General features: G+C 39.0%; 11 protein-coding genes across 11 annotated transcripts; 3 read left to right on the top strand and 8 right to left on the bottom strand. All coding sequences in view use genetic code 12, as the record gives it.

The window, feature by feature from the left end:
- Positions 1–317: 317 nt before the first annotated feature.
- CORT_0H02710 (Opt8 oligopeptide transporter) lies at positions 318–2,351 on the top strand (the record flags this gene model as incomplete). The annotated part of the gene is made up of 1 exon (XM_003871456.1): positions 318–2,351. One exon carries the CDS (start codon positions 318–320, stop codon positions 2,349–2,351), a length of 2,034 nt encoding a protein of 677 aa, XP_003871505.1.
- A 51-nt stretch (positions 2,352–2,402) lies between these two features.
- On the bottom strand, positions 2,403–4,142 carry CORT_0H02700 (Pbp2 RNA binding protein; the record flags this gene model as incomplete). Its single annotated transcript, XM_003871455.1, has 1 exon — positions 2,403–4,142. One exon carries the CDS (start codon positions 4,140–4,142, stop codon positions 2,403–2,405), a length of 1,740 nt encoding a protein of 579 aa, XP_003871504.1.
- A 202-nt stretch (positions 4,143–4,344) lies between these two features.
- Positions 4,345–6,771, bottom strand: CORT_0H02690 (Spb1 AdoMet-dependent methyltransferase; the record flags this gene model as incomplete). The annotated part of the gene is made up of 1 exon (XM_003871454.1): positions 4,345–6,771. The coding sequence occupies one exon, from the start codon at positions 6,769–6,771 to the stop codon at positions 4,345–4,347; it is 2,427 nt and encodes an 808-aa protein (XP_003871503.1).
- A 1,448-nt stretch (positions 6,772–8,219) lies between these two features.
- On the bottom strand, positions 8,220–9,227 carry CORT_0H02680 (Snf4 protein; the record flags this gene model as incomplete). The annotated part of the gene is made up of 1 exon (XM_003871453.1): positions 8,220–9,227. One exon carries the CDS (start codon positions 9,225–9,227, stop codon positions 8,220–8,222), a length of 1,008 nt encoding a protein of 335 aa, XP_003871502.1.
- Positions 9,228–9,396: 169 nt separating this feature from the next.
- On the bottom strand, positions 9,397–11,574 carry CORT_0H02670 (Nup82 protein; the record flags this gene model as incomplete). Its single annotated transcript, XM_003871452.1, has 1 exon — positions 9,397–11,574. One exon carries the CDS (start codon positions 11,572–11,574, stop codon positions 9,397–9,399), a length of 2,178 nt encoding a protein of 725 aa, XP_003871501.1.
- A 137-nt stretch (positions 11,575–11,711) lies between these two features.
- Positions 11,712–12,893, top strand: CORT_0H02660 (Ski8 protein; the record flags this gene model as incomplete). The annotated part of the gene is made up of 1 exon (XM_003871451.1): positions 11,712–12,893. One exon carries the CDS (start codon positions 11,712–11,714, stop codon positions 12,891–12,893), a length of 1,182 nt encoding a protein of 393 aa, XP_003871500.1.
- Positions 12,894–12,917: 24 nt separating this feature from the next.
- Positions 12,918–13,697, bottom strand: CORT_0H02650 (hypothetical protein; the record flags this gene model as incomplete). The annotated part of the gene is made up of 1 exon (XM_003871450.1): positions 12,918–13,697. The coding sequence occupies one exon, from the start codon at positions 13,695–13,697 to the stop codon at positions 12,918–12,920; it is 780 nt and encodes a 259-aa protein (XP_003871499.1).
- A 755-nt stretch (positions 13,698–14,452) lies between these two features.
- CORT_0H02640 (hypothetical protein) lies at positions 14,453–15,268 on the bottom strand (the record flags this gene model as incomplete). The annotated part of the gene is made up of 1 exon (XM_003871449.1): positions 14,453–15,268. One exon carries the CDS (start codon positions 15,266–15,268, stop codon positions 14,453–14,455), a length of 816 nt encoding a protein of 271 aa, XP_003871498.1.
- Positions 15,269–15,769: 501 nt separating this feature from the next.
- Positions 15,770–18,469, bottom strand: CORT_0H02630 (hypothetical protein; the record flags this gene model as incomplete). Its single annotated transcript, XM_003871448.1, has 1 exon — positions 15,770–18,469. One exon carries the CDS (start codon positions 18,467–18,469, stop codon positions 15,770–15,772), a length of 2,700 nt encoding a protein of 899 aa, XP_003871497.1.
- Positions 18,470–20,008: 1,539 nt separating this feature from the next.
- CORT_0H02620 (Swc5 protein) lies at positions 20,009–21,013 on the bottom strand (the record flags this gene model as incomplete). Its single annotated transcript, XM_003871447.1, has 1 exon — positions 20,009–21,013. One exon carries the CDS (start codon positions 21,011–21,013, stop codon positions 20,009–20,011), a length of 1,005 nt encoding a protein of 334 aa, XP_003871496.1.
- A 284-nt stretch (positions 21,014–21,297) lies between these two features.
- On the top strand, positions 21,298–23,496 carry CORT_0H02610 (dipeptidyl-peptidase III; the record flags this gene model as incomplete). Its single annotated transcript, XM_003871446.1, has 1 exon — positions 21,298–23,496. The coding sequence occupies one exon, from the start codon at positions 21,298–21,300 to the stop codon at positions 23,494–23,496; it is 2,199 nt and encodes a 732-aa protein (XP_003871495.1).
- Positions 23,497–23,843: the final 347 nt, after the last annotated feature.

The raw sequence follows: 23,843 nt of genomic DNA, 5'->3' as shown, positions 1-23,843 counted from the left end.
TCCGTTAAATCAAAGATAAGGGATGGACCAGCCTTTACCCAAAAACACAAATAGCTCCGCAGTAAAAACATTAGTTCCCTAAAAAGTCATGAACAGTGTTCATAGATGAGGCTTTCAATATTACCCTTCTCTTGATATTAGTCCCATTAGCAACTCTATCAACCACAACGAAACTTTTCTGGAACCCAAAAAAAAAAAAAAAAAAAATTCGATTCTCCGCGAAAAATACTGCTTGCAAATTCTTATCAACTTTATCTGATACCTTTTCAACCACTGCTTCTACTGCGTCCATTCCTATCTTATCACTCCATAATACCATGTCCACAGAGACGACCATCCATGAGCCTCCTTCACGGGTAGGATATTTGGCCAAACTAGGACTACCTCAAGTCACCCTTAGGGCAACCATAGTTGGATTACTAATAGGGTCGGTGATTCTTATATCGAACTTTCAATTCGGTTTGCAAACTGGTTGGGTGTCAATGATGTCATTACCAGCAGCTCTACTTGGATTTGCCGTGTTCAAACTAACTCCCCTATCACAAAGTTTTACCGATGTGGAGAATGTATATATACAGAGTATTGCAGTGGCAGTAGGTACTGGACCTTTATGCTATGGGTTTGTCGGAATAATACCCGCGATTGAAAAGTTTATGACCAGTGATGAGTCAGGGTTAGGAAGGCGTATCATTTTCTCAACTAAAGAGCTTATCGTATGGTCGATGGGTTTGGGACTTTTTGGGGTATTTTTTGCAATTCCTTTGCGTAAACAAGTCATTGTTAAGGAAAAATTACCGTTTCCTTCTGGGAGTGCTACGGCAACACTTATCTCGGTGTTACATGGAACTGAGATTTATGAAAGCGATATGGAAGAAGAGGAAGAGGATATCACCAAGAATACAAATGGGTCACCTTTGCAACAGCAAACATCAACAACTCAGCTTATTGAATCTACTGATTACAGCTCCAACATGAGGTCCTTGACATACACCTTTCTAGTCTCATCTGCGTACACATTAATATCTTTCTTTTTCCCAATTTTGAAAAAGGTTCCCATTTTTGGCACATCGGCATCGAAAGATTATATGTGGGACTTTCAACCATCACCAGCATACATTGGTCAAGGAATCATCATGGGTTTACCTACTGTTTCCTACATGTTGTTTGGTGCTATATTCGGGTGGGGTATTTTGGCGCCATTGTCAAAATATATGAAATGGGCCCCTGGTCCCATCGACGATTGGGTATCAGGTGGACAGGGTTGGATACTCTGGGTTAGTTTGAGTATTATGGTGGCCGACTCGTTGGTATCCTTCATAGTATTGAGCGTGAAGTCTGTGCAAGACTTTATAGTAGATTACAGGAGCCGACAAGAATCTTACACACAAGCATTGGAGTTACAGCAATCACTCATAAATGAGGCAGAGAATAGAGGAAGTGGTGATGGCGACAATAATAAACCTATTCTCAACGGGGGATCTCTTGAAATTCCAAAACAGTTTCTTATTTCAAACAAGGTTGCCTTGATCGGCACGCTAGGGTCGACAATCTTGTGTGTGGTTACTATACGGATCATCTTTGGGAAACTCATTCCAATCTACGCCTCGCTTACAGCTATTATACTTGCCATGTTATTCAGTGTTCTTGCTACCAGAACACTAGGTGTATCCGATATCAACCCTGTGAGTGGAATTGGCAAATTATCACAACTTATATTCGCATTCATTATTCCATCTAATCATCCTGCGAAAATATTAATCAATTTGATTTCAGGCGGTGTTGCAGAAGCAGGAGCGCAACAAGCCGGAGATCTTATGCAAGATCTTAAAACAGGACACTTAATTGGTGCTTCCCCAAAAGCTCAATTTATTGCGCAAATTATTGGCACAATATTCTCAGTATTTCTTAGTTCCATAATGTATCAAATTTACATGGCGGTGTATACAATCCCTAGCGAAACATTTCGAATTCCAACAGCTGTTATTTGGATTGATTGTTCACGTTTGGTCACCGGCGAGGGCTTACCCCCAAAAGCAATGGAATTTGCCATTGTATTTGGTGTCATTTTTGCCATAATTTCGCTTTTGAAAAACACAATGCCACCGACTTCGAAATATTACCCATACTTGGTATACCTCCCCAATGGTGTTGCAGTTGGGGTCGGCATTTACAACACCCCCAACTTTACCCTCGCCAGATTTATTGGAGGCTTAATAGCTTACAATTGGCACAACATCAGCAACAGAGGCAAGACTAGTATGATTATATTTAGTAGTGGGTTGGTTCTCGGTGAAGGTTTGTTTAGCGGATTCACCATGCTTCTTACAAGTTTAGGAGTCAAACATTTCTAGAGTTTATAGATAACGAGTTCATGACTATACTTTTACAGATTATTATATACCTTATCTTGAGTTCCTTTCTCTATCGGCATTTATTCTTTGGTTAATCAAATAAATTGCCTTTTGAAAAGATTCCAATGACCCTGTCAAGGTTAGCCTTCTAATATTAGTCAAGCCCCTGCCTCCGCCCAACATAATAGATTGTCCTCTATCTGGTTCGATTTTAACATATGAGCATCCACTGTTTTCCCGGATGTGTTTGATATTGTTTCCACCTTTACCAATAACTGATCCAATCAGCGAATTGGCCACAAAGACATCCTGGTTGTATTTGTCACCAGCAAGGACCGGTTCCTTTATTATCACTTCTCCTATCATCGTGTTATTATACTCATCTGTATATTGACTTTGAGGAGGGACACCTTGAGATACTGGTGGTGGTGGTGGTGCCATCTGTTGTGGTATACCATATTGTTGCTGTGGAGGAACAGAAGGCTGAAACATCATTGAAAAATTATATGGTTGATGTGACTGAGGTTGATGAGGACTATCCGATGGAAATGGCTTCTGATATCCTATGGGGCTACCATATTGATTTGATGGAGGTGCCCCGATTTGTGGAATACTTGGGAAGCGTGACTGATGATGCTGTTGCTGGTGATGCTGCTGTTGTTGTTGCTGCTGTTGATTTCCACCATGTTGGTTTTCCTCATGCTGGTGGTTTGCGGGATTGTATAAAATAACTCTACCCTTTTTTAATACATCCTTGTGCTCAATCACCACTTCGGCTATAAAGTAGACAGCGATGTGAATAGCATCAGCCACACCCAAAACACTGAGAACACGATCGGTGGAATGTGGTAACGGTTGTTCTGCAGCTTTCAATTTCGCTGCTGAGTTCTCCTCAATTTCTCTAAACTTTAAACCCTGTTTGCCAATTATGTAACCAATAATGGCATTTGGGACTAGCAATTTCAAATTGTATTGCTGACTGCTCAAATTTGCAGGCACGTCTTCGGGTTCGCCCAATATAGTTCTAACAATAAGTCCAAACGCTCTTGCAACATTTTCCGCCGTACCCCTGACTGTGATGATTCTCTCTGGGACTCCTCTCAAGTTGTCGCTTATTTGTATTTTAACATCAGCTTTTTCTCTTAAATGGTTAATTTTGGCTCCCTGTTTTCCGACAACGGTGCTAGCTTCTTTGACGGGGCAATACATTCTAAAAGACACATACGATGGGTCCAGTTCATAATCCTTTTGACTTGCTACGGGGTTTGATGTGGCCTGGGCAGATTCTTCAAGATGTTGCTGTGGCTCCGGTTGTGGCTGGCTTAGCTTGGATAAAAGGGCGGCTTCTTCTAAAAACTTTTCAACCTCATCTTGCAGAACTGTCTTTGCCTTGGAATTTTCTTCATTGTTGTCCGTAACTGCGTTGAATTTAGGCTCCTCATCCTCTTCTTTTTCTCCATTATTATGGTTATCAGTTTGATCATATTTTAGCTCGCCCTTATCTTCATCTTTTGGCTCATCGTTTTGCTCATCCTCGTGCTCTTCATTTTGCTCATCGTGGGGCTCATCGTTTTCCTCATCATCAAACCGCACCTGGTTTTTACCAGGTGTTTCACCTTTTGAACCAATTACTTCACTAGAAGCTTCTTCCTTCTCCAATTGCTCGCTATCTAAGGCGATCCTTTTGTTATGTGAAGTTGGGTTTTCCGAATCCTCAACATCATTATTCAAATCTTCATTCTTACGCTTCAACGCATTGTTACCGTGTTCCGGAGTGGCAGATTCAGACATGTCGTTGTGTTGATTTACACACTAGCAAAAACGGCAACAGTGATGTCTTTAAATGAGATTATATCAATTGAAATTTGGTTAGTCCCACAGATGACGACTGGTGTTTTTTTTTTTTCTCTTTCATTCATTTTACTTTTGAACTTAATGCACTACCAATATTAAAACTATTAACTTATATCAGTCTATAACAGCTTATCCATATTTACTTCTTATGCTTCTTTGAAATTCTCTTTAATGCCCTTTGCTCATTCTTCATAACACCATCAACCATCTTATATTTACCTTTAACACCCTTTGGCCTTCCACTGAGACCTCTATTGGAGCCTCTAGCAACGACAACGGTCATCTTCTTTCGTTTATCCTTTCCACTGTTTTTAGCCTTTTGCATCAATTTAGAGATTTCTGCAGCCTTGTCGTATTCAGATTTAGAGCTATCCTCGTTGATCAAGTCAGACTTTTTCTTTAATTTTTCCAAACGACGTAATGCTCTCATCTTCTTTCTACCCTTGGCCTCCAACACTTTCTTAATAGGTCTAGCATTCAATTGCTTAAGCTTTTCCTTGATTGCCAAACTAGCTTCTTTGGAGATTGGTTTGATTAATTTTGAATGTTTTTGTTCATCGTCAAGGAACCATTCAGGAAGATTTTCCTTGTCACGGAAGGAATACCTGTTAATACCCTCTTCGATAAGATCCTTCTTTGACATTTGTCCGAGTGCAACTTTGTGAGCTAATGTCATTGCCTCCGCAGTTGTCAAATCTACCCTCTCCTTGTTTGACAACATTTCATCGTCACTGTCTTCTTCCTCTTCTTCTTCATCGTCTCCTGTATTAGGAACAATTTCAAAATCGGAATCAGAATCAGAGTCAAAGTCTACCGCCGGCACATCCGCTTTTCCATTTGTTGGTACGCTTGCAGCAGTTGCCTTCTTTTCCGCTCTTGGCCTAGATTCCTCAATCAAATCCTCGTCATCAAGCTCATTAAAAATTGAATCAGATTGAAAGAAACTTCTAGCAGTTTTGGTGAGCTCCCCACTTTGTTTACCCTCGGCAATTAGCTTGATATGTTCATCATCATCCTCGTCGGAGTCCAGACTTTCCATTTCGTAATCCTCCTCATCTTTCTCCTCGTCGGCTGACTCTATACCATCCCATGCTTCGTCATCGCCTCCTCTAGCCAATTTTGCCTTATATTTTGCGTCCCTTTCCGCTCTTCGGGTTTGATATTGTTCGTACATGTCATCCAATTGCGCTTCCAATTCATCAATTTCGTCTTCACTGTTTGCCTCCTGTTCATCGAAATGTATCTCTGTATCCCTTGCACGATCTTCCTCTGAAAAAACCATAGCCTTTTTACCAGCAGCAAGTTTGCTTAACTGACCCGATTTTTCGGCAGTTTTCAAATTAAACAATGAATCTGCACCAATTTGTGCGGCATCTATACCGATATTCATATCGGTAACCATTTGCATTTGATTTCTGATAATCTCCTTCTGCTTCAACTCGTTTGCCGTCTTTTTGGCTCTCTTTGTCTTTTGTTTTTGCTTCTCCAACATTTGGTTTAATTCCTGATCAATCTTTTGCTCTTCGGTAAGTTCCTCCACTTCAATCTCTGGTTTCTCCTCCTCTTTATCAACACCTAGCAAGTCCCTAGCTTGTTTACGGAATCTCAATATATGTTTGAACTCCTTCTTTCCAAGAATCTTCAAATCCTTAAAGCATTCTCTCAATTCTTCACTATAAGACTTCAACTTTTTCACTATTTTCCATTCATGGTCATTATCATCAATATCAAACTTATTGAGCTGTCCCAACTGATTTATAGGATCATCTTCTTTGATGAATTGCATGATTGGCATAGTGTGGAACAAAGTGTAGTCTCCTTCTTCATAACCTTGCCTTTGTCTTCTCTTTTTCTCCGGATTAAACACTTTTTCCTCATTATTGACACTCTTCTTGTCGTTCAACTCCTCAAACACTTCACGAGGGTCTAAAAGACGAGGGTCCAACTTCTTTGGAGCTTTAAAACCCCTACAGACAACAAAAATCTCCGCAGATACATTTCTCGAACTTGGTGGTTTTGTAGCCTCGACCTTGTCAAATAGTTGCTGAAATACCCACATCAAATTATTATAATCTCTTGATCTAAAAATCTTGGTGACAAACGTTCCTCCCACTATCAAATTCTCCACTGCCAACTTCAAGGCCTGTAAGGTCAACTGCGACTGCGTAAAAGCATCTTGAACCCATCCCAAACCAACATTTGGAGCACCGTCATGTAGTACTGTATCGGCTTTCCAAGTCTTCATATGTCCACGCAACTTACTCCTACAATCTTCTGTGGTGATATCACTTTGGAATGTGATACAATTTGGCAAAGGCTTGATGGGGACTATATCCACACCAATAATCAACGAGTTAACAGGACATAGCTGCGATGCAACTTGACACCACGAACCCGGTGCAGCACATAAATCAATGACAACTTTTGACTTTTCTAAAAAGTGACCAAATTTTTCATTTATTTGGATGATTTTGAATGAAGAACGAGCACGATATCCCTTTTCTTTTGCAAGGTAATAGTATCTATCTAAACGCCCTTTACTGTTTTTCTTCTGTACTTTCCCCATGTTGTGCTATTCTGTGACGGTTGATTGATGTTTAAGATGGGCAGAGATGGCTTGAATTTTTTTTTTTAAGGGCATCGCACAAATTGATAAACTTCCTTAAACATAGATATAAATAAGATAAGTTTGCACCTCAAAAATGGATACTAGTTCAGAAATGGAGACAGGCACCTGTAACTTAGTTTCATAAAGCCTTCCGAAGGACACTTTTGAAACATCTCCTGATGGTACTAAATTTCAAGGTTGGAACTTGCTAATGTAAATGCTGTCGCACTAAGCATTTGCGACATTAGATAATAGACATTGACCATTTCGTGTAAGAAAAAAGTGAGAAATCTGTTAGGTAATCCTTATATAAGCAATATCAAAAGTGCGTCTCAAGCCTAAATGACTTTGATCGAACTGACCAATAAGTGTACACGGCTAGGATTAGTGAAAACAGAGTAGATCTTCTGTTCCAAAACACTTCATATACGAAACATCAAAAAGGGCTGAGGAAATAGGCTAACATATAAAGATAGGTGTGTATATTCACGTGTGTGGAAATATACACCCGGCATTGTTTAATCTCATTTTGTGTTCTGAATGTACATTGTTGAATTGATAGACGAAACGAAGAAAGTATTGTCCCTTGATATGAGGTACACTTAGAAAGTACGACAACACGCTGACTTTGCAGGAGTGGATTGAGATGTTGAGTTGAAGACGTAAGAGAATAAGAGCGTTTCAAATAAACAATAATGGAAAACTATCCTACAATTATATATGCTTTGATTAAAAATTATGCAGACCTTACTCTGGACCTCATCCTCTGAAAACACAGGCTTTAACCAGCTTGTATAGCAAAAGGTACTTTCTCACACTTGCTATGATTCAAAATGAGTATTGTAGTGGGGGAAAGACATTTCACAAAACTCGGCAACTGGGTTTGTGACACCAAGGTGAATCGGAGTCTCGTATTTTCATACACGACACTAAGATGTACCTCTATCCTTACAATAAATTTGTAAACAGGTTTTTCAAGCACCAACAAGTCTCAAAGAAGGGGTTATGGTGTCATGGATATTATAATGAAATTTTCATTTGAGCTGTAGCAATTTTTCCAATTTCAAGAGTAAAAATTTTGCCTAATATTTGGACCATTTTTTTGCAAGCATTGTGCGTTTTTATAACAGGTTCAAAACAACTTATACGAAAAAGAAAAAACGAATTCTAAGCAAATACCCTCGGGAAAGATCCTTAGTCAAAAATGGTAAAAATGGTCTAGTAAACCCTTAAGAGTGTATCAATAAAATAAATCGGCATGAGGTAGAGATATATTGCCTATCTCGATATCAAGGGAAGCTACCATGAAAATCTGAAAAGCGTGGCACGAAGAAGCTGAACCTTATCAAAAGGACTCTCAGATTCTACAAGACAAAGTCACAAAGTTAGCTGTACCTCACAATTTATTAATCTTCTCCAAACAATATATAGTTTAAAATATCACTCAATGTGATCACATTAATCAATTTCCCTTCATCATCAACAACAAACAATCTATGCAACCTTGATTTTCGAATTGTATCCATAATAGTACTCAACCTATCAGTTACGGTACAAGTATGAACTCCTTCAAAATCTTCTGATCTCCTTAACAATGCCTCACCTACGGACAAGTCCAAATCTGTGTATATACCACCTTTGACCAACGCCAATACATCAACTGTTTCGTAGACATTTATTAATTTACCTTCTTCATTGACGATGGGGATAGATGAAATTGAGTTTGATGTTAACAAATGAATCACTTCGATAACAGGAGTATCCATTGTACAAGTGCTCAATTTCTTTGGTTTGTTGAGCTCTGTATGTTGGATTTGTTTTAGTAACATCTTGGTTTCTTTACAATTCAAAGCCACGAATTTTAAAATACGGTACTGAGTTAACACACTGACGACTATATCTCTTGCTTCATTCTCATTTGTGTCCAACAATGGAATTCTTCTAGCTTTCGACTCCAACATTTTCACACATGCCTCATATAACGACTTGAAAGGGTGTATCGAGGCAGTTTCTATTTGATCAACACCAATGGCCTTTTCCACGTCCCTTAACCCATCTAATGTCAATTGATCAACTAGTTCAAACTTCTCTGGGTATTGGAAATAGTATTGGATGACATTGATAAAATCACTTGAAGTTAACAAACCAGCAAACCGGGAAGTCTTGTTGTTCCATAACGGAGCTGAAACAATGTTATTCTGTAGCAAGATATTCAATGACTTTTTAACCAATAATGATGTATCTAATACGATTAGTCTATAACTCACGGGTAATACATCATACGACGTTTTGCTTTGTAAGAATAACCGAATGGCTTTGATACCTATTTTCTGATCGTGATCTATTTCTTCGTCTGATAAACTGAGTATGTAGTCGTTAGGAGTAGAGCTTGAAGGCGGTGCGACGTCTGTCATCTTCGTGGTGAGTCAACAGCTTCTGTTGGTGGAGCTTCGGCGATTTTGTTTTGAGGATAAAGAAATTGATTTTTTTTGTTGGTTTGGTGAGCGTCTTCCACATAGTACACGGTCATCAGCAGGTGTAATATTCTCTACAAATATACAGTTCTACATGTCCTCCCGAGTGTTAGGCTTTGATACTAACTCTTTCCATCAAATCATGTATCTCTGAGCCTTGAAATTTCAACCACGTAAGCAATTTTTTGACTTTTTGTTGTAGTAGCAAATTCTCCAAAACAACTTTCTCCTCCGGATCCTCTTCAGCTGGTCTGATCTTCTTGCATTCTTCCACTTCTTCGCTAAGCCCCTTTAGTTGCTCAATCATGTCCAATGTGATTTTGTTCCATGAGTTGATTTCCCCAAAATACTCCTTTTCTTCTTTTGAGAAGGGCACATTCTTGACCTTGTACATTTCATTGTTGATCTTGGATTGTATATGCTTCACTCTTGAATCGAGCACTTCTTGTTTCTGTACTACTTTGCTTATCCTATCATCAATTTCATCATTATATGGCGTATCATCGGTCAAGTTCTTTAACGTCTCAACTTGTAGTTTTAGTGATTTCAACTGAGCAAGGGTTCTAGATTGTAACTTAATGGCATACACAGAATACCCAAACACAGCCTGATTAACTTTTAGGGAATCATTATTCAACTTTTCAAGCACTTCGATCGTTGGTTCAAGTTTAATATTGGGGTCACATTTCAAAGAGACTGAGTTTTCCAACGCCTTGAGGTTGGATTGAATTTCAGCAAATGGTTCAACAGATATAGCAAGCGATGGGACAAACGGCTTATCATCAATCTTCAATCCCTCTTTGGCCTCCTCCTGCTCAGTAATGACATCAGCATTGATTGTCACAATTTCCAAATTATCACGCACAATGACTCCAACTTCCAGATCAAACTTTGTTATAACCGCGAATCCTTGAAGGTCCTTTCCAGAAGAAAGGAGGTTGTAAGTTGGTTTGATCTTATCCAAAATATCAATACTTTCGCTTTCCAAATCAGCCAAAAGCTCACCAACCCATTCGCAATTAACAACAACCAAGCTCCCATCAATCACAGCAACAAATTTATTACCACGGCCGTTTAAATTCTTCAAGTATCCCTTTCCACTGAAAGGTAGCTTCTCCGATTGCAAAAACTCCAATGCATTTAAATCCTGTTGCCAGAATAGCTTTTCTGCGTTTATGTCATCAAGCGCGTCAACAAAACCAAAACCTTTCTTTGGCTTAGTATAGCTTACCTGCTTTGGCTCTTCATATTCTACCAACCCGGACCCAAGAATATTCGAAAAGTAGAAAATAGTATCGTTCTCTATTGCTGCTAATAATCCAATGTGCTCGTTGTCTCCAAAGGACACCAAGTCATCAGCCCCAATTTGCGCCACTGTTCTTGGTTTATAATCGGGTGATGTCAACTTTGGTTCGACAATAAACAATTCATATGGATCTTCAGTGTATAGACCTCTAACCTCACGCAAGTTATTCAGAAGTTGGTCATGTAAAGACTCGTATACCTTCAATTGAGCCTCTGCCAGAGTGAGCAACGTTAATTGCCCTGGAAATTTGTCCTTGATCATCTCAATGACGTTCTGAGAGTCACCAATTGCGACATCTATAGCAGATTCCGACACGGCAATTTTTGTTGAGTCATTGTAAAAATCAACACTAATAATCTTATCATCAGTTGACGCGTACAATTTCAACCCATCATTTATCTTTCTTCGCGATCCAAAGGTAACAGAGTTCACCTTTTCATCAAAGCAGATCTTTATTGCTGGAATTGTGACAGATTTTTTCAAATCAAAGCCATACACCTCAAATTTATCATTCAAAATCACCAACATCGAGTCATTGGCAACAATCGATTGCCAAAGCACTTTTTTAATCTTTCCAACATCAGTAATTCTATAATGTTTATCTTCAATGAAAACTGATTTCTGTTTTGTGTTCAACACCAGTGGCAAGGAAACAATATCAACTATCAGATCACCCACAATTGCCAAAAACGTGCTTGATTCATTAATTTCCAAAGACACAACTTCAAAATCCGCATGGGCAGTTTTCAATAATTTGTAATTTGAAGTAATCGGATTAATTGTACAGCATCTAACAAGATTATCTTGAGCAAAGAACAATTCCGAATTGTTTCTACATATTAATTTGTTGTATGGTACGCTTTGTGATGATGGTTCCGTAGGTGACTTAATGCCCGGCGCTTGAGCAAAATTCAAATCTATCGGGAAATTATGTTGAAAGATCGATTGTTTCGTAATCAGTGATACCAATTCGTCAGACATGGAGTACGGTAAAGGAGTGTTCACGACTTTGTCTAATCGGAGTAGGAGAACAGTAGGGGCATTGTTGCAATGTGATTTTTTTCCTAAGAAAAATTCTGGTGAAATATTTTGACACACATTGATGAGGGATACCAGTCATGGGTAAACAATATATATCAACAGTAAGCGCATCACAAGCACATAAGTCGGATGTACTAGGCTTAGAGATTACACCACGGTATACGATTTCAGTATCGAGTGACGGGTATGCCAAATTCTGGGATAACAAGAAGGATGAAGTACACAATCCAAAAGAATTTGTACAGTCGGTGTTTATTGACAAGAGTGGCGTGCACCATTTAGCCGTTTACGAGAATAAAATACCAAGCTCAACCATAAAGGTGACCATTGTCGCATTTGCATGTTTCAATGGGCTGATCAAATTTAAACAATATGTCAATGATGATTTAACCACCTTGGAGGATTGCGATCTCGAATTGAGCAAAAGTTGGGTACCTGGGTTTTATATTGATCCTGAATCAAAACAGGACTACTTTATAGTAAACAAGATGAATGGAGTTACTGAAGTGTACACAGTTGCAGCCACCGCAGATGGGGACAAAATTCGTTCTATATTCACTAAGTATGGTGATTTACGAAATGGAGCATCACCAAACGCATCATCATCTTCATCGTCGCCATTTGCAATTTCCCTTGCTGTCAATAAAACCGACAACAAAAAATGTGCCGTGGGATATATTAATGGAGATGTTCTCCTCTATGACTTTCAAAATCTAAAGGTTGTCTACACATTCAGATCAACTGATTTAGTAGTCAGCAGAAACCCAAAATTCAACTCATCATCATCGATACCTCGTGTAATTGCATTCTCACCTGGTGGTACGCTACTAGCAGTAGCAAGGGATAACCAAGCTGCGGGTTCAATCACATTGTACGATGTTCAATATGGCGAAAATGTCGGAACATTGGCAACTCCTTCACATTCAGCCAAAAGTGTTGTTGGTGGATTCGCCCACCAAGGATGGATCTTGGGTCTCGATTTTGACGAAGAAGGGAAAAATTTGGTGTCTTGTGGATTCGATAAATGTGTACGAGTATGGAATTTAGAAAATAGTGAACGTGAAGCAACGATAAATATTTCGATTACCGATTTGGATGATGCTACTAATGATGATCAGCAGGATGAGAGTGTTGCTAGCGGTGTCAAGTTTATTGGCAAAGGTGTCAGAGGGGGAGCTGGTGGTGATAGCAATGAAGGTATTTGTGTTGTTAGCTTCGATAGAGGTATTAGATGGTATAGAGAAGCAGGTGGTATATAGTTTAAATTAGAGGGATAATATATATTAACGGCCTAGCCAACCACCATCAACAACTACGGTCAGTCCTGTAACATAACTTGAAGCATCACTACACAAAAACACAATTGGTCCTCTAAAATCCAGTCTTTCCGCCCATCTACCCATGGGAATTCTCTTGTCCACCAAATCCTTGCTCTCTTTAGACATATTGTCGGTCAACTTTGTCCTCACGTACCCAGGAGCAATGCAATTGACACGAATACCACGTGAACTCCATTCATTAGCAACTGCTTGGGTAAATTGCTTGATTCCACCTTTAGCAACCGCATATGGCGATGATGCAAACCCGCCTTGGAAAGAAAGTAATGATGCTGTAGCTACAATCTTCCCCTTTGTTCCCAACTCGAGCATCTTGGCACCAAAGCGTTGGGTCAATTTAACTGGAATATTAAGATCAACTTTGATAACAGCATCAAACTTGTCTTGAGGAAAAGATTCAACGGGGTTTCTTTCAGTAATACCAGCATTATTTATCAATATATCAATTACCCCAGTGGAGGATATTTTATAAGCTTGGGTGAAGATCTTATCAACAATATCATTCTCTTCGTCTTCAACAAAATCAACTTGAATCGAATCTATAATCACATCGTCATTGAACTTTCTAATTTCTTCAATTGCAGAATCAAGTGTTGACTGCGACCTATAAGTTAATATCAATTGTTTAATCCCAGCAGAAGCAAGACCTTCAGCATAGCCTAATCCAATACCCAGAGTTGCACCTGTGATTACAGCAACTTGACCTTCTAGTGTAAACAACGACATACTTGATGGAGTTAGTTCGTAAAAAAGAAGTATTTATTGAAATTGAAGTCCATCAATTGTTGAAAAGGTGGCATTGTAGTGCTATTTAAACCAAGAACCGTCGAAGATATTGGGGATTGGAAGTATTTACTTTTTGTGTAAGTGAAGGTTTATCATCCACTTAGTCCTGCAATCAACAGTTTTCATTGCAGAAAGCTACATCTTCCTTAAAATGCAACATGTGTCTACGGGATCCTTCATATCCAGGTCTGCTGCAAGCATAAAGCAGGGAGATTGATATTGGGTTAATATCGAACAGATTACGACCTGGAATAATTTTGGTGTAGCGGTTCATTACTTTGAAATTATCCCCCACTTCTCAATTCATATAAATTGGGGGATGTAAAAATATCAACAAAATAGAGTCACCACGTTCCGTCACGATCCTAATCTCGGACCGACCACCATGCCACTTGGATTTCTCTTTACAAGTCAGATAAAGTCTTTAGATCCTATAACCGGGGCCGTATTTCTCGGACCGTACACAAGTAATGTAGAGTATAGTAAAATTGTACATTTGGCACAACAACTATACAAGAGAGTTTAATTTCATAGATAACTTTACAGTTGCAAAGGTATCACCAGATTTGCCAGACATTTCATTTGACTCAAACACTTTCAACACATTTGTATTTCCGTACACAACGTAGATTAATACAAAGTCCTCACTCAATGTCCACATTTCATCATCACAATTGCAACTCTCAACCCCTCTCTCACCGGCCCAACCATCCACCATCAACAACCAAAGTCAGCCCCGTCATATAACTCGACGCCTCACTACACAAAAACACAATGGGTCCTCTAAACTCCTCACATTTGCCCCATCTCCCCACTGGAATCCTCTTACTAACCAAATCACGGTTTTCCTTTGACATCGAATCAGTCAAATTAGTAGCCACATATCCAGGAGCCAAGCAATTGACTCGAATGCCTCTTGCACTCCATTCATTAGCCACTGCTTGGGTGAAATTTTTTAATCCGCCTTTAGCTACTGTGTATGCGGCGGTATACACACCACTTTGGAAACTTAGTACTGACGATGTGTTGACAATCTTACCACATGTCCCTACCTCTAGCATCTTGGTACCTATACGACGAGTCAACTTCACGGGGATGTTTAGATCAACTTTGATTACATTATCAAATTTGTCCTGAGGGAATATTTCAACGGGGTGTCTTTCATTAATACCTGCATTGTTGATTAAGATATCGATTGTACCTGTTGTAGATTTAGTGTAGGATTCATTATAAATCAACTCAATAATTTCATCTTCGGGCATGGCAAGAAAATCAACATATATGGAACTTATAATGACATCAGGGTTGAATTGTTTGATTTTGACCACTGCTGAATCGAATGTTTCTTGGGATCGATAAGTCAAAATTAGTTGTTTGATTCCAGCTGATGCTAATCCTTCAGCGTATGCGAGTCCAATTCCCAGTGTCGCGCCAGTGATCACTGCCACTTGTCCATCAAGTCTAAACATTGACATTGTTACACTCTCTGTATGTGGCTCTTTCCCAATCATTGTTCACTGGACGTCCAAAATGAGATATATATATATACATATATATATTCATGCTGAAGCCCCAGTCTAGTACCCACCCTCAACGAGGGATGGCTCCGCAAAAAGAGGACCGAGTTTTGGATTTTCTCAACGCGGGGTTCCCAATGCGGAAATGACTGCGATAATCAGAACATGACACAAAACCACGATATCCTAGGATAACAAATTTCTGTTCCCCCACCTTTCATCAACCTCATAAATCTCCACCAAACAACGTCCATTTCGCAATCTCTCTAATCGCATTAACCGTTAAATATCCCCACTATATATATATAAAGAGTGAAGGGGGGGGCACAGTACACTTACATTTAACTGCAAAACCTATATTGACCACATCCTTTAGAGATAGCAACGACAATTGAAATCTACCTTTACAACGTATATTATAATCATCACCATACTGAATAAAATATAAGGTCAAACTTCGATCTTTCCCTACCATGTCAAAAAATAAGGTCATTTCTATTTTTTTCTTAACCAGTCAAAAAACCTAGAGCTCCGTTTCATCCCCGCCAGCGACAATGAATCTTCAACATTACTTTTTGATCTGGTATGTCCTCTTCTTCTAGCTGCAAAAGTTCCATTAGCTTTTCCTCTTTTGATTTTAGTTTCGTTGGTCAAACTGATTGATAATGGAACTCCATCACTCTCATTCACCATAGATGCCGAAGATGATGCATTTGATGAGCTTGACATTACATCATCGCCATCACCATGTTTTGTCAGCTTGTCCAAGTTCCCTTCTCGTTTAGGATAATTGTGATAATCATACTTGCTCATTGGTGCATCCAACTTCTTTTTAGGTTTTGGAATCTGAGTTTGTTTGAGAAAATTTGATTCTGCTGGTGATAGAGGACGACGAGTGGCAGTACTGGGTTTACCCAACTTGTTCAGTTTCTTTGTCGGTGAAGATGAGCGAGATGGTTTAAATGTCAGCGACGTAGGTGACGACGTTGATGACATAGGCAGTGACTGCACCGTGGATATATCCGATGATGGTGGAGGGGGGGCCAACACAATTTGTGGGTGATTATTATTCACCGGATTTAAACCAGCACTCTCTTGAATAGACGAGGAAGACTTATTTGAGCCATTGGTGATGGTAGTGGTGGTGACTATATGTGGTGACAGTGTATTCAGTATTGTAGATTCACTTTGAAGCAGAATCAGATTATCATTACTATGTCCCAGTTGGGGAATTGGGCACAAATGCGATGAGATAGTTGATGCTGAGTCTTGCATAGGCAGTGATGGTTCTAAATCCCTTGTAGAAACAACAATTGCTGGTTTGTCACCTGATTCCACCACTTCTGCTTGCTGCGGTACCGATTTCCCATCGGAAATGACCATCGATGATATTTCCGAATTGACACTAATGGGACTGGTTGAAGCGTCACCCCGTTTGTTGCTTATGGCTGTCGATACTGATTCCGTTGTGGACTGTGTCGCTAATGTAGACGGCGTGGAGCATTGTGGTACTGGAGGATGTAATGTAGTTGGTAGGTCAATGGGAACAACGGTATTGTTACTACCATTAATGTTGTTATTGTTGTTACTACCTCCGGAATGCACGGTGTTATTAAATCCATTCCCATTGTACTTTGAAGGCGATAATGTTGATTGTAAACGATAATACTCTTTAGTCGGCGATGATACCTTCTTCAATTCATTATACCTTATTGAAGAAAAAGATCGTTTACTCTTTAAGGTAGGCAACGATGAATAATGATTAAGATATCTTGTCTTGCGCATTGATGGTTGTTGTTGTAATTGTACAGGAGTTTGCCCCGTATTAGTCGCATGTATGGACTGTGATGCTGTCGTAGTAGAAGTGGCTGATATTGATGGTGATTGTGGTAGTCCTGTCACTAATAATGGTGGTGTGTTTGTGCTTGTTCGATCTATGCTTTCAGCAGATCCTCTCATTGCATTGGAGATACGATTAGATTGGTCATAGAAGATTTGATATCGATGGGCTTTAGCTCCAGATCTTTGTCGCGTTGGAGTTGAAAATGATGGCGTTGGCGGTTGTGCTGGTGCTGAAGAAGAAGAAGAAGATGTTGGGAGAGCTGAACTTGGTGGTGGCACTGAGTTGAAACTAGACGATGATGAATTAGTCAGGGAATAAAAGTTATTGGTAGGTTGTGGTAAAGCTTCAGAATCTTCTTCATCCAATTGTAGTTCTTGTAAATCTTGTTCCTCGATTTCATCATGATTTTTGAGAGTCGTTGTTGATGCTAATATAGTTTTATCTTCCATCGTGTCCTCTTCTTCTGCAATTGCTGGTGAGCCCAAGAATTCATCAGTGCTGAAGATGGTGTCGTCATGTAGTTGCAGTCCAATATGCAAGTTTGCAGTGAGGATATAATCCAAATCTATCATTGCATCAGGTACATCCAGTTCTTGCAGTTGTAGTTGTTGATGCTGTAATTGCAGTTGCAGCAGTTGATAGGTTAGATGTCGAGGCGATTGCAGTAGATGCGGTGTACTTTGTTGTCGCAATGATGAATGCGATAGTTTATTAGAGAGTTGTATTGGTGAACTCAAACTTTTTCTAAAGTTTGTAGTGTAAGTGACTCCTTGAGACGTTGGTGAAGTACTAAAGTTATGCAAGTCATCGCCTTCTTCTTCTTCTTCTCCATGTTCATGATCAAATTCACTCTTGGGAAAGGCAAATCCATTATCAATTGGGTTAGCAAAATCGTCCTTGTTATTGAAATGAAAATATCGATCTAGCGCGTAATCTTCATCGGTTTTAGTTCGAGGAGTCTCGGCAAATCCAACAACTCTTTCTTTTGGTGCTGATGCAGAAATGGTCCTACTGGTGCTATTGCTGTTATTGTGACGAGCAGGACTGCCAGTTGTACCAAAAACATTGCTATTGGATAAAGCTGAACGATGACCATAATATGATGAACGTGTGGAGGTATTGGGTATCGATTGTGCTGCTACTGAGGAGCCACCACCACTACCACTCCCACCCGGAGAAGATAATGGTGGAGGTGGGGGTATATTAAATAGACCTAAGCCATCAAAATCTCCCAGTATAGCTTGTGATCGTTTGTGCCTGTGGGTTCTTGGATTAAATGGTGTAGATGCAGGAGTTGAAGTGGTTGCTGTTGGAGTAGGACTTTGGGGTATACTTAGATGATTAGATGACATTATTCTGTCACTGTGATGAATATATGAGCTATAGTATGGGTATAAAAATGATACTCTTGTTGTGTTTGTATGAAATGTTAAACGAGTGTCGGATGTTTAGGGAAATATGAAAGGAAAAAAAATAATGAATGGATGACTGAATTAAAAATTAAAAATGCTATTCGCCTGTTGCTGATTAGATAATCCTTTTTTGCTGTATGAGATGAGATACCCACAAAGTGTATAAAGGGAAGATAGTATCAGGGGGTGGTTCTTTCCCTTTTCTTCTTTTATCTACTTTAGTGTGAGGCAGTTGTGAAGCTCTGTTTGAAGAAGAAATGTGCTGAATTTTTGGGTTTTTTTCTCTGTCCTTTCTTTTCTGTTGGAAGATGAAATTTGCAATACAATGTACAACGTGAGAAAAGTGGCTAAGTAAAGGCTTGCATAGTATATATAGTATACATTGACTACAGTCTTCAGTTCACAGCTTATAGAGACTATAATAATGTACAAAATACTAATCAGAGTTAAAATTGGGCTGATAGCCAAATGAGAAGAGATAAACTCTCGAGTAATTCAATTTAAAAGAACAATGTCCAAAGATGCGATGTCGTGACATTTACGTCATAGGGTCATTTGTTTGTTTGTTTGTCTGTTTGTTTAAATTTAACTCAAAATGGAAACAGATAGAGAGAGAGAGGGAGAGAGAGATAAAAAATCAATTGCTGTGACGCGTCTTGTTTTCTTATAATTCTTTTTTTTTACGACATTCACAAAAATAAAATAAACAATAGATAGAAGTATATTCGAACAGCTGTACACGACTATCAAAAAGTTGGTTGCAAAAACTCAAAACGTGGTTGTCTTTACTCAAAGCAGTAATTTGTATTGCTTTATACTGCTTAGGCCACAGTGACAGTTCCAATGGTGTTTTCAACTTGGTTTTCCAGCTTAAACTTTTACTTCTTCGGCTTTTGCTTGTTTTGCTTAATTTGCTTGTTTGGTTTGACATGTTGCCAGCCTTGGTTGACTAAGTACTCGGCGTTTCTTAAACTTACATGCATTCCCTGTTGAAATTTATCGGGCACAGGCCCCGTTATGTCATTGGATTTCAGCCCAACTGTGAAATTTCTCTGTTCTTTTATTTTAAAGTCAGAAGATAACATTTGTATATACAAAAAAACGATAAAAGCATCTTTTCGAGCCGGTAATAGTAGTCATTCAACTAGTAAATATGCAGATCTAAGATGATTTATACAACTTAGAGTATTTATATAACTAAAAACAATTATAGAGTAGCAGTTTGGAAAATGAGTCAGTAATACGCCTCGAGATCCCTTGCACTATGCATATGGCATGGCGTATCACACATAATGCCATATCTTCGTTCCCTGTGCTTTATTTGCTTCGCACTTACCTGGTACTAATATACTTCAGCGGTACAGTAAAGTAGATTAATTTTGTCAGACTGTATTCGTTGATAAAAGCATCTTCCTCCGTTTCCTTACTCCCAAATAATACTATATAGCCATGGTCCTTTCTTCTATATCACACCCACAATTACTTACCCTGAAGTTGAAACTGTCTTTTTCTTTCTTCCTCTTTCGCTTTTTGGTAAATCTCATCTTTCTTTGAATCAACCCGGCTAAGAAACTCTTGCTTGTCCAAGTACCCTCCACGATTATGCCTTTTCAACTCATCACCAATTTTTCGCTTATCTATGAAACTAGCCCAATCCAAACGAGATTTCTCCAATGTCGACAACTTCATTTTCTTGTTATTACCATTTAACTCTATGAACTTATCAATTAATGATGGTCTTTTGAGTTTGATTCGAAGTTCTACATTTTCTTTAGTTTGTGGATCTTGCCGAATGACTTTAACTTCGGTACGTTTATTCGGTATATCATTCGATGCTGATGTGATGGAGGAAGTAGAGTTGAGGTAGGCTTTGGCTTCTTCTGAATTGGCATCAACTAATTTGGATTCTGTAATTAGTTTCCCGGCAAATGTATAATTAATTTGAATGCGGATTTGTTGCCCATCAGTGGGGTTGGCGGTTACTGCTTCTGCTTCTTTCTGTTGCTTTTGTGCTTCCGAGTCGTTTAGTTGTGATGTCTCTAATTCCAATTCCTCATGAATGTCAACTTTATTTTCTTTTAAATCGTTGAAAATCAGGTTTATATCGAGTGAACATGTCTCTTTGACTAATCCACGTGAGTCAGTCTCAAAATTTCCAATATATTTGGCTTGCTTCTGTTGTTTAGCATGTAGTCTTTGCGATCGCGTTTTAACTTGTGAAACACTAGATTCTATTTTGGAAAAATCGGGTATTTTTCCATCATCATCCCCTAGATCTGCATCATCGTCGTCATCGGTGGCTTCAGCATCTTCCTTTTTCGTTGGATCGTAGTCCTCATCCTCCTCCTCTTCGTCTGCGTCATCGTCATCATCGATGTCCTTGTCATTGAGCGTCACCTCTTTAGTTAGTTTTGTATCTCCATTTCCCGTTGGTGTATTACTCTCACCAATAGGCGTACTTGTACTAGATGCGGTACTACGCATTGCGGAATGTATCGAAAATATTGTGCTTAGTTGAATGTTGCGTCTGATCTGTTCGCAATGCGGTGATTCAAAATCGAAATTTTTATTCGGCTCTCTTTCTGAGGTACACGTGACCCACCACCTACTCTGACAGAATTATCTTTAAGTTTACAATGCAGAGAAAACCCTTTTGCTGGAATGGCACTGAATGTACACTGCCGTGCATTGTATAGGCGCAAGCTTTGCTTTCATTCTGCCGTAATTTTTCGGTGGTGCTGCACTGGACTTTGCTTGGAAACGCCAAAATGCCATTTACTGTGGTTGGCGATCACGCGGCTCCACAATTCTCCTCGTACGACATTGAAATTTTATTCGCCACTAAACACAACATAAAGAGTACAAGAAGTCAATACGCAGTGACTACTACCCAATTTTTCACCAATATCTTCATTATGTCTACAAGATTGTTTTATGCCGACTCAGAGGCTCCAATTGTCTCATTATCAGCCAAAAAACACTTTGATCAATTATCATCACCCAATTTACAAAAATATGCACACCATTTGTCAAGAGCTTCATTTCATGGTTCAAGAGCCGTATTAGATTCAGTGTCTCCCGAGAGTCCTTATATTTATGACTTTATTTTACTCATTCATGAGAAATTGAACCAACCACATTCAAATCAAGAGTACATTGATAAATTGTCGGGGATTGGCAAACAAGATGTGACTTATTACTTGGAATATGCTGCTCAATTCTTGGACAATTTGGGTAATTATAAGTCCTTTGGTGATAGGAAGTTTATTCCCAGGATTGAGAGGGAGAAATTTTGTCAATTGGTCGAGAAGGTCAACGATAAGGATGTATCAGATTTATACAACAAGGTGGAGCATCAAATATACGACACTGACCGAGGATTATTGGGGTATCCTGACCACGATCTTTTGTCAAACTATTACCCACATAGTGCAAACATCACCAAAGATGAGATCGACGCCGTAAATAAAGCTTTATCTTCAGCAGGAATCATGCCAGAGAATACCAGAGTTGTAAAAGGTGAAAATTCATACACAGTTCTTGTTGCATCAGCCGAATCAGAGGACATTTACTCAAAATTAAACTTGCAAACCGACGATGGCTCAAAAATTGTGTTTCAATTTGGTGATCATGCAAAGGACTTTACCAAGATTGTTCAAGAATTGGAGAATGCTTTGCCTTATGTTGCCAACGAAACACAAAAGAGACTCATCACATACTATATTGAATCATTCAAGACGGGTTCAATGGCAGCTCATAAGAAGTCACAAATTGAATGGGTTAAAGATTTAAAGCCCGAAGTTGAATCGAATATCGGATTCATTGAGACTTACAGGGACCCATCTGGTGTACGTGGTGAATGGGAAGGGTTAGTCGCTATGGTTAATCATGAACGTACTGCAAAGTTCTCCCAATTGGTGGAGAATGCTGGGAAATTTATTGCCCAATTACCATGGGACAAATTTTACGAAAAGGATACTTTTACTCCACCTGATTTCACATCATTGGAAGTGTTGACTTTTGCTGGATCTGGTGTTCCTGCAGGTATCAATATCCCTAACTACGATGATGTCCGGTTAAATTATGGATTCAAGAATGTTTCTCTTGGAAATGTTCTCTCTGCAAACCCCAAAAACCCTAAAAAGGAAGAAATCATTACCTTTATTGAAGACCAAGACTTGTTCAAGAAATGGAGAGATGATTCATTTGAAGTTCAAGTGGGATTGCATGAGTTATTAGGACATGGAAGTGGTAAGTTATTGCAAGAAACCGAACCAGGAAAATTCAATTTCGATAAACTGAATACCGATATCAAATCATACTATAAGCCTAACGAAACTTGGGCTGGCGTTTTTGGTGCCAATAGTGGATCCTATGAAGAATGTCGTGCTGAATTAGTGGCATTGTACTTGATTCTCAAAGATCCTACCCAAGTATTACCAATCTTTGGCATCGAGTCTGAAAAGGATCAAGAGGATGTCATGTACATTGCTAGTTTATTAATGATTCGTGCTGGTTTATTAGGATTGGAATACTGGGACCCAGAAGCTAAGAAATGGGGTCAGCCACATATGCAAGGACGATTTGCCATCATGAAACAATTGCATAAAGCCGGGGTATTTGAATTTAAATCATCTAATCCAGATTATTCCGATTTGAAGATTGTTGTTGATAAATCTAAGCTCCATGACGGAACTGCTGTTGATGCTCTTGGTGAATTTTTGGGTAACTTACATGTTTACAAATCGACAGCTAATGTAACTGAAGGATTAAAGTACTATCTTGAAAAGAGTAATGTTGAAGATGGATATGCCAAGTTCAGGGATATTGTCATTAAGGAAAAGAAACCAAGAAAGATTTTGATTCAAGCTAACACTGTGTTGAAAGATGACGGAAGTGTTGAATTGATTGAATATGAAGAAAGTGAAACTGGCATGATTGAAAGTTATTACGACAGAAGAGTTTAGTCTAGAAAGTAGAAGTACAATAAAAGTAGAGATTAATCTATTCAGTGATGAGCGATTGCCAGAACCGAATCTAGTGACAAAAAAGATCACTCTGTACACTTGAGATATATCTCTGACATTGCTACATCACAGGTTACCAGGGAAGTTGTATCTTTTTCCCAATTGCCTTCAGCTGCCACAGTCGTCTCTTTCTCTCCTTCATTCTATTCGATTACTCAGATGCTGTAAACGAATTGGTTGGCAAGAAAAAAAAAAAGTTCAAGATTTTACAACCAATATTGAATCCAAAAACATTTCAATACCAAGAAACTCCTCTTCCACATCGCGTCAACCATAGCACCAGAACC

Source organism: Candida orthopsilosis, assembly GCF_000315875.1.
Source record: "Candida orthopsilosis Co 90-125, chromosome 8 draft sequence".
NCBI classification, from domain to species: domain Eukaryota; kingdom Fungi; phylum Ascomycota; class Pichiomycetes; order Serinales; family Debaryomycetaceae; genus Lodderomyces; species Lodderomyces orthopsilosis.
Note: the sequence above shows the minus strand (reverse complement) of the source record. Positions and strands in the feature narration are given on the sequence as shown.